The sequence below is a fragment of the Eriocheir sinensis genome, unplaced genomic scaffold, assembly GCF_024679095.1.
Source record: "Eriocheir sinensis breed Jianghai 21 unplaced genomic scaffold, ASM2467909v1 Scaffold611, whole genome shotgun sequence".
Classification (NCBI taxonomy): domain Eukaryota; kingdom Metazoa; phylum Arthropoda; class Malacostraca; order Decapoda; family Varunidae; genus Eriocheir; species Eriocheir sinensis.
This window is the reverse complement of record NW_026111956.1, coordinates 80,961-90,000: the sequence shown is the minus strand read 5'-3', so window position 1 is coordinate 90,000 and position 9,040 is coordinate 80,961. Positions and strand designations below refer to the sequence as shown.

Genomic DNA, 9,040 nt, shown 5'->3' with positions numbered 1-9,040 from the left:
AGACCCCACTTGGAATATGCGGTACAGTTTTGGTCTCCCCACCATGCAAAGGATATTGCTAAACTAGAAGGTGTTCAGCGTCGGGCAACGAAAATTATCCCTTCCTTACGCAACAAATCCTACGAAGAAAGGCTTTCTACCCTTAACATGTTCTCTCTTGAGAAACGTCGCCTCCGAGGAAAACTGATCGAATGTTTTGAAATACTTAATGGTTTCACGAATGTAGACAGATCAACATTGTTTATGATCGATGACACTTTGCGCACGAGGAACAATGGCGTAAAACTCAGATGTAGACAAGTAAATTCAGACTACACCAAATTTTTCTTCACCAACGTTGTAGTGCGAGAATGGAATAAGCTTCCACCATCAGTGGTCCAGTGCAACACGATTGACTCCTTCAAAAATAAGCTCGACCGTCACTTCCTTCAACGAAATATTAACTAGAGTAGAAAAGCAACGTTTTGGAGTCTTCTGAATAATGTAAAATCACTTAGGTTTAAGGACAGACCACCTAGTCTGGACCATGTGGTCTGTGTGGTCTGATTTTCTATGTAAATCTATATATAAGGACATACAAAACCACGGCCTCCCTTCTCAGGACTCCTGTGACATCAAGATCAAGGTCAAGATCAACGGAAGTAAACAGAGCGACGCTGCGGAGTCTGTCACGCCGCCCACGCCCACACAGTGCCCCCACGCCCATCCAGTGCCCCCACGCCCACACAGTGCCCCCACGCCTCCACGCCCATCCAGTGCCCCCACGCCTCCACGCCCATCCAGTGCCCCCACGCCTCCACGCCCATCCAGTGCCCCCACGCCTCCACGCCCATCCAGTGCGTATTACAAGGTTATCTATGTCAAGTTTACCTGTTTCAAGCTTTTTGTGGCTGAGGTGACAGCTTGGTATTACTCCAGAATCACACCCAAGCTTACCCATGTCAAGTTAACCTGTTTCAAGCTTTTTGTGGCTGAGGTGACAGCTTGGTAACATTCCAGAATCACACCCAAGCTTACCCATGTCAAGTTTACCTGATTCAAGCTTTTTGTGGCTGAGGTGACAGCTTGGTAACATTCCAGAATCACACCCAAGCTTACCCATGTCAAGTTAACCTGTTTCAAGCTTTTTGTGGCTGAGGTGACAGCTTGGTAACATTCCAGAATCACACCCAAGCTTACCCATGTCAAGTTTACCTGTTTCAAGCTTTTTGTGGCTGAGGTGACAGCTTGGCATCATTTCAGGTTTAATCTTAGGGAGCACCACTCCAAACCAACATTCGTAGTAAATTAGCACGTGAGAGAATTTTAATGATAATGCATTTTCGTATACGTTTTACCTTGGGGAGGGGCCAGGGGGGCAAGCCTCATTAATTATAAAGTTGGGTGGCTTGGATTTTCTAAGTCCATTGTTATTGTTTCACGAGCGCCTCTATGCACAGACTGAGCCTCGTACCTGCCTTGCAGTGCACCAAACAAACTATATAGCTCCCAAGTCAGTACACGCACGGATCATTACAATTTTGGACATAAAACAGTCTCTATGATTTCTATGTTATTTTCTTGGCTATATTAAAGCACATAATGGCACAAGTATTTGTATTTTATAATTTTAAAAGATTATATTCAGGATGTATAGCTCTGGGTTGAATTGCGGCAGCACCACGTAGGCATGTTTGCAGTCAATTTTCATCATGATGGATGGACCAGAGTCTCACTCTCTCACTCAAAATATCATTGTACTTCACCTCTCGGTAAGTGTTGACTGACTATTCAACCTCTTTATTGGTATGCATGTAGTTAGACAAAAGGACCGATTACTATCCAAAATTGAATGGAATAGTGACCCGTGTGACATATGTGCGTTTTGTGAATAGCGGTCGCATGAAGCTTGTCACGTGTCACAAACCAACTGGATATTGTTGGACGCGTACTCATAGTTTCAGTAAAGTGGAGGCCAGGGTGATGCGTAGCAATCGTTAGGTCACTAACGGCTCATATATGACAGCTGTCACAAATCTGTTGCATTTTGTACCCCAAACTACTCGCTAACACGATCCACCATCAACTTACAAGAAGTGGATGGGTTAACTGTCAGTACTGTACCATATGTTTTTATGAAACATGACATTTCCCAAGAGTTGCTCAATTACACGGATTGGGGCGGCGGTGGGGGTGGGGGTTCCATTACAGTGACCATCCAATTACGCGCCCGACACTCCTCAACAGACCTGCTGGCGGCTGGTATGTTATATTGGAATAAATTACAAGAGTATACGTTAGGGACTTTCCTTACTTTAGACTAGGGAATTTTCCTATATTTGATTTTTTAGGGACATTTTGGAAGGCAATTTTCAGTGATTTGTCCTTCCACCACCAAAACAACGGTTCCTACAAGGATTGATGAAGCTAACCGATGGGTTAGGAATAGTTTTAGTACCGTGCCAGTATTTCAATCCATTACCTACCTTACCAAACAACACTAGCTATTCATATATCTTTTCTACAAATGTTCAACAACCATGGAAACGCTTTCAAATCCAATTCAAGGACTATTTATTATTGAAAATATGGGATAATATTGACAAAAGTGCAGCCTCCTGTGGCGGCGGTCATGACGGTGGTGCAACCGGTGTTGCGAGAAATACCTCTTCGCAGAAAGAAGTCGCATATATATGTGGGTCGAGGGGGGCGAAGCTCCCCTCATCAGCAGGTCGTAAAGTTCGGTTGGAGTAGTTTAAATATATTTGACATGCGGCGTGGCCCGTCAGAAATTACGCAGCGCGGGTGGGGTGGGGGGGGCCACTTTGCCCACCATCCAATGACATGCCCGACATTCGTCAACAGACCGAATGCTAGGTCATATTGGAATAGACTACAAGAGTATGCGTTAGGAACTTTCCCTACTTTTGAGATTTTTCTAGGGAAATTTTGGAAGCCCATTTTTCAGTGATTTGGGCTTCCCCCTCCAAAACCCCGGTTCCCCACAGGTCCCCAGGCTTGTCTTGGCGGGGTAGGGGGGCTGGGGTGTTGGAGGGGGTGGAGTGTACTTCTTAAGATTTACTGAGGTGACAGCTTGGTAATATTCCAGAATCACACCCAAGCTTACCCATGTCAAGTTTACCTGTTTCAAGCTTTTTGTGGCTGAGGTGACAGCTTGGTAATATTCCAGAATCACACCCAAGCTTACCCATGTCAAGTTTACCTATTACAAGCTTTTTGTGGCTGAGGTGACAGCTTGGTAATATTCCAGAATCACACCCAAGCTTACCCATGTCAAGTTTACCTATTACAAGCTTTTTGTGGCTGAGGTGACAGCTTGGTAATATTCCAGAATCACACCCAAGCTTACCCATGTCAAGTTTACCTATTACAAGCTTTTGTGGCTGAGGTGACAGCTTGGTAATATTCCAGAATCACACCCAAGCTTACCCATGTCATGTTTACCTGTTTCAAGCTTTTAGTGGCTGAGGTGACAGCTTGGTAATATTCCAGAATCACACCCAAGCTTACCCATGTCAAGTTTACCTATTACAAGCTTTTTGTGGCTGAGGTGACAGCTTGGTAATATTCCAGAATCACACCCAAGCTTATCCATGTCAAGTTTACCTGTTTCCGTTCACCGGTGATGAGGTTTCAGGCCCCGGTCCACCTCCAGCAGCGCCCACAGGGCCGCCAATATTACAACAGTAACATTAGCACCTAAAGTTGTCCTCAATCCTCACCAGGGTTGTTGATTTTTTTTAAATGAAAAAAATGGATTTTTTTTATTCAAATCAGATTTTTTTATCTAAGTTGATTTTATATATTTTTATAAATGAAAATAATTAAATGAATGTAAACCTCAATATTGTCTACATTAGTTTAAAACACATGTTGAAGTAACCTGGCTGGCTGTTTGAGCCAGGCCTAAGACTGACCAGCTGCAGCCAGCCAGCCAGCCAGCCTTGGCCAGCACCACACCACAACTCTGTCTAGTCTCCTAACAGTCTAACCAGATCATGTCATGTTTTGGACATGTCCTCACTGAAATTGCTCAAAGAAAATGACTGCAGCTTCAAATCAAAGTATCAGAAAAGACTGTGGATGATCTATGTGTATGTGAAGTGATTCTTTGAAAATAGGAGAATATGTTTCAATTATTTCCTTTACTGCAACCCTGATCCTCACGTTTGTAAAGTCATAGGATTTAGTGAATAAGTGAGTCTTCAGCGCTTTCTTGAAGATTGCCAGACTGCCACTGTTCTTAACCCGTAGAGCACCGTTGACGCGTCTCACGCGTTAAAAGCGATTTGCAATCATATACCGTTGACGCGTCAGACGCGTTTGCAAATTTCCATAATTAATTGCAATTGAAAGGACGCTCCCGTGTGCATCTATACGCTCATATGGGTCAGAGCGTCGACTTGTGAGTCAGCCTAGCCTCTCCCAGGCCAATATGCCCCCAGGGGTGACGTCGACCCACATGGAAAGTGAATTTGGGCGTGTGACACGAACGAAATCAAGTCCGAAACAAAGTGACAGACTGTGGTGAGAGAAGTCCTTCATCAGCACACTGTCAGTAGACTGTCAGCACACTGTCAGCAGACTGTCAGCACACTGTCAGTAGACTGTCAGCACACTGTCAGCACACTGTCAGTAGACTGTCAGCACACTGTCAGTAGACTGTCAGCACACTGTCAGTAGACTGTCAGCACACTGTCAGTAGACTGTCAGCACACTGTCAGTAGACTGTCAGCACACTGTCAGCAGACTGTCAGCACACTGTCAGTAGACTGTCAGCACACTGTCAGCAGACTGTCAGCACACTGTCAGCAGACTGTCAGCACACTGTCAGCACACTGTCAGCACACTGTCAGTAGACTGTCAGCACACTGTCAGTAGACTGTCAGCACACTGTCAGTAGACTGTCAGCACACTGTCAGCACACTGTCAGTAGACTGTCAGCACACTGTCAGTAGACTGTCAGCACACTGTCAGTAGACTGTCAGCACACTGTCAGCACACTGTCAGTAGACTGTCAGCACACTGTCAGCACACTGTCAGTAGACTGTCAGCACACTGTCAGTAGACTGTCAGCACACTGTCAGTAGACTGTCAGCACACTGTCAGTAGACTGTCAGCACACTGTCAGCACACTGTCAGCACACTGTCAGCACACTGTCAGTAGACTGTCAGCACACTGTCAGCACACTGTCAGTAGACTGTCAGCACACTGTCAGTAGACTGTCAGCACACTGTCAGTAGACTGTCAGCACACTGTCAGTAGACTGTCAGCACACTGTCAGTAGACTGTCAGCACACTGTCAGTAGACTGTCAGCACACTGTCAGTAGACTGTCAGTAGACTGTCAGCACACTGTCAGTAGACTGTCAGCACACTGTCAGCACACTGTCAGTAGACTGTCAGCACACTGTCAGTAGACTGTCAGCACACTGTCAGTAGACTGTCAGCACACTGTCAGCACACTGTCAGTAGACTGTCAGCACACTGTCAGCACACTGTCAGTAGACTGTCAGCACACTGTCAGCACACTGTCAGCACACTGTCAGTAGACTGACACCACGTCATCAGCACACTGTCACCCCGTCATCAGAACACCATCAGCACACTGTCAGCACACTGTCAGTAGACTGTCAGCACACTGTCAGCACATTGTCAGTAGACTGACACCACGTCATCAGCACACTGTCACCCCGTCATCAGAACACCATCAGCACACTGTCAGCACACTGTCAGTAGACTGTCAGCACACTGTCAGCACACTGTCAGCACACTGTCAGTAGACTGTCAGCAGACTGTCAGCACATTGTCAGTAGACTGACACCACGTCATCAGCACACTGTCACCCCGTCATCAGAACACCATCAGCACACTGTCAGCACACTGTCAGCACATTGTCAGTAGACTGACACCACGTCATCAGCACACTGTCACCCCGTCATCAGCACACTGTCAGCACCTCTTCAACCCCGTAACAGTCTGCCTGGTAAGCCATTTTTCGTGTATTTCCGGATATTTTCCTCGGCCAGTTTTCCGCCATGGTGCGGTGCACACCTTTGGGCAGAGTTGCCTTTGTCTGGGGTGTGCGTGTCCTCAAAGTCGCCTTTCTCAACTCTTCTGCCCATGACCGGAAGATTACCAAAATGAGACGGCTTTTTCAACTTCCCAAAGTCAAAAACATGACATAGGGAGTTTGTTGATGAAGGTGGCGATAAAACAACAGTTCTTGCTAGTTTGTGTTTGTGGTTTATGAAGCCAGTGTGTTCATTTTGTAGTCTTTCTAAAGTGAGGAAAGTGATCGGCTTAAATAGCTTGTTGAGCCGTGCGTCCTTGTTTAATCCCTTGACTGTGGATTTCCCACAATAAGACATCACCAAGCTACAGGAATGTAACAAAAGGTGGCTGCTACAATTCACTGAAGGAAAATGTAAAGTCATCCACCTTCGGAGGGGATATCCAACATACCAATACCACATGAGAAACACTCCATTATCCAACACAGAGGCAGAGAAAGACCTGGGAGTATATGTTGCCAGGCTACCAGTGAAAGCCAAATCCGTGCCAGTCACAGCCGATGGGTTAATAGGTACTACTTGTTATGTCTCTCTCTCTCTCTCTCTCTCTCTCTCTCTCTCTCTCTCTCTCTCTCTCTCTCTCTCTCTCTGGGCAACCAGATTCAAAAGGCTCCTAAACGACGCAGTACAGATTCACAGAGATATGCGTGCTTATCTAAACAATATATATAAAATATAATATATAAATTATATAAATAATAAAATAAATATAAGGTCGCTACTTCGCTGATTTTCGCCTCTCGCGGGGGGTTCTGGAACCTAACCCCCACGATAAACTAGGGATTACTGTGCTACCAAAGGCTGGCCTCACCTCAGCCGACCGGGCTCAGACCTCTAAATCTGAAACCCCATCCTAGCTAAGTGACCCGCTGGTTATCCTTGTCCTTTGGGGCCCTGGGGTATGGGATAGGCCGGTGCAGCAGGGAGATCAGTCTTCATATTTTATAAGGTGAGTTGGGTGTGAGTGCGGCCTAAACGTATTGCACTAAAATAGCAATACCGTCAAGGACGACACGCGTTAGTTTTGTCACAGTTACGGGATCTACAGTTCATTAGGAGCATTTCAGCACTGGCTACTTAGCGTCATTGCATGCGACAGAGTTTCCTAACCCGGTGGTGGAAGCAGTGGGGACCATGTTTCTTAGTGGTCCCTCTAAGCGAGAAAAATGAGAAAAAATCACCCTCACACAAACCATTTCATAATGTATATCAAAGCATCTGTGGTCAGATTATGTATCATCTGTTTTGGGGGTTATATCATGGCACAAATTTGTCCCTTCGCTGCTACACGGTTAAGACGTCCTTTTCCTCCACAAAATATTGACAAATGGCATCGTTTGAATTGTTTCTAACGATGGCGATGATGTTTTCATTCCGGGAAGTTCTTGCTTATCATACAGTGATGCTTTAACATGGTCTGGGGTGCAACAGTAACACAACAGTGACCTCGTGAGCTCCATGTCCACCCCCACCTGGCAGGGTTACCCACAGGAAGCTCAGGAAATGGTCATCGCCATAGGCCTATGGAGGTGCGGCCAGCAGAACAGTGGCCGCACCCAGCCCAAGAATTGGGGGAATTCTTTAAAATCTGACACACCAGAACAAGAAACGTAAGAATTTTGCAAGATTTTGGGTCAGTTCTTACTCGGTCTCGGGTAATTCTTGGTTCTAGTCTCAGTCCGCGTTGTAAACTCATAGAAATAGCATCCGTGCGCTTGTGTCATGTTTTCAGCACTACAGTGTCACTTTTTGTGCTTTAACCCGCTAGCAGCGACGGGTCAGATTTGTGGCTTTACCGTGTAGCAGCGACGGGCCAAATTTGTGGCTTTACCGTGTAGCAGCGACGGGTCAGATTTGTGGCTTTACCGTGTAGCAGCGACGGGCCAAATTTGTGGCTTTACAGTGTAGCAGCGACGGGTCAGATTTGTGGCTTTACCGTGTAGCAGCGACGGGCCAAATTTGTGGCTTTACAGTGTAGCAGCGACGGGTCAAATTTGTGGCTTTACCGTGTAGCAGCGACGGGCCAAATTTGTGGCTTTACCATGTAGCAGCGACGTGCCAAATTTGTGGCTTTACCGTGTAGCAGCGACGGGTCAGATTTGTGGCTTTACCGTGTAGCAGCGACGGGCCAAATTTGTGGCTTTACCGTGTAGCAGCGACGGGCCAAATTTGTGGCTTTACCGTGTAGCAGCGACGGGCCAAATTTGTGGCTTTACCGTGTAGCAGCGACGGGCCAAATTTGTGCCATGATATAAACACCCCAAAATAGATGATACATAATCTGATCACAAATGCTTTGATATATATATTATGAAATGGTTTGTGTGAGTGATGATTTCTCCTCATTTTTCTTGCTTAGAGGGACCATTAAGAAACATGATCCCCGCTGCTACTGGGTTAATAATGTCTATGTTCCAATATGCTGTATGTTGACATGTTCGTCCTCCCCCACAGAGTGTTAGGAGTGTTGTCCGTGGCCAGGTCCAGGCACGATGCTTCCACGTCTCCCCGCTGATCTCTACGGCCCAGAAGGTGGCCATGTCCCACCTGGACCCTGGCTCGGAGATGCCCTACCCCAAGCTGCAGGCCAACTTAGATATCGTCCAACAAAGGTGTGTGAAAGGCTTTGAAGCTGACCCAATGTGAAATGTTTGTTCATAAATATGTAATTTTTAAGAATACATCAAATCCTCCTCTCTTCCTCTTACTAATAGTCTTCTACCTCTTAAATATCAAGGGGCTTCATGGTGCAGTGGTTAGCACACTCGCCTCACAACCGAGAGAGCCTGGGTTCGATTCCCGGGCGGAGTGGAAAAATTTGAGCGGGTTTTCCAATACCCTACGTAGCCCCTGTCCACCCAGCAGTGTACCAGGTATTAATCGGGGGTTGTGTCCCGTCTCCTGGGGTCTGTTCTCTTCTCCTATAATTCCTTCCCCTTCTGTCTCTCCGGCATATGACCACAGAT

The 9,040-nt window shown here is 46.4% G+C and overlaps 2 protein-coding genes and 2 long non-coding RNA genes across 5 annotated transcripts in view; 3 read left to right on the top strand and 1 right to left on the bottom strand.

The window, feature by feature from the left end:
- Positions 1 to 8,922, top strand: part of LOC126993404 (uncharacterized) — a 17,914-nt gene extending 8,992 nt beyond the window's left edge. Inside the window, exons 3-5 of one of the 2 annotated variants that reach the window (XM_050852467.1) lie at positions 602 to 850; positions 8,529 to 8,686; positions 8,812 to 8,922. In XM_050852467.1, coding sequence (XP_050708424.1) covers positions 602 to 850; positions 8,529 to 8,686; positions 8,812 to 8,896 — 492 coding nt within the window. In that variant the 3' untranslated portion in view covers positions 8,897 to 8,922. The remainder of the gene's footprint in view (positions 1 to 601; positions 851 to 8,528; positions 8,687 to 8,811) is intronic. The other variant, XM_050852468.1, reaches the window with a different exon arrangement.
- The window catches only part of LOC126993397 (uncharacterized), a 50,186-nt gene that overhangs the window by 18,342 nt on the left and 22,804 nt on the right, over positions 1 to 9,040 (top strand). The gene's annotated exons all lie outside the window — the stretch shown is intronic.
- Positions 896 to 3,202, top strand: LOC126993419 (uncharacterized). The gene is made up of 3 exons (XR_007747815.1): positions 896 to 976; positions 1,058 to 1,219; positions 3,066 to 3,202. It is a non-coding gene; the product is annotated as an uncharacterized LOC126993419 (long non-coding RNA).
- On the bottom strand, positions 3,223 to 3,587 carry LOC126993418 (uncharacterized). The gene is made up of 2 exons (XR_007747814.1): positions 3,526 to 3,587; positions 3,223 to 3,364 (listed from the first exon to the last, which is right to left on the bottom strand). It is a non-coding gene; the product is annotated as an uncharacterized LOC126993418 (long non-coding RNA).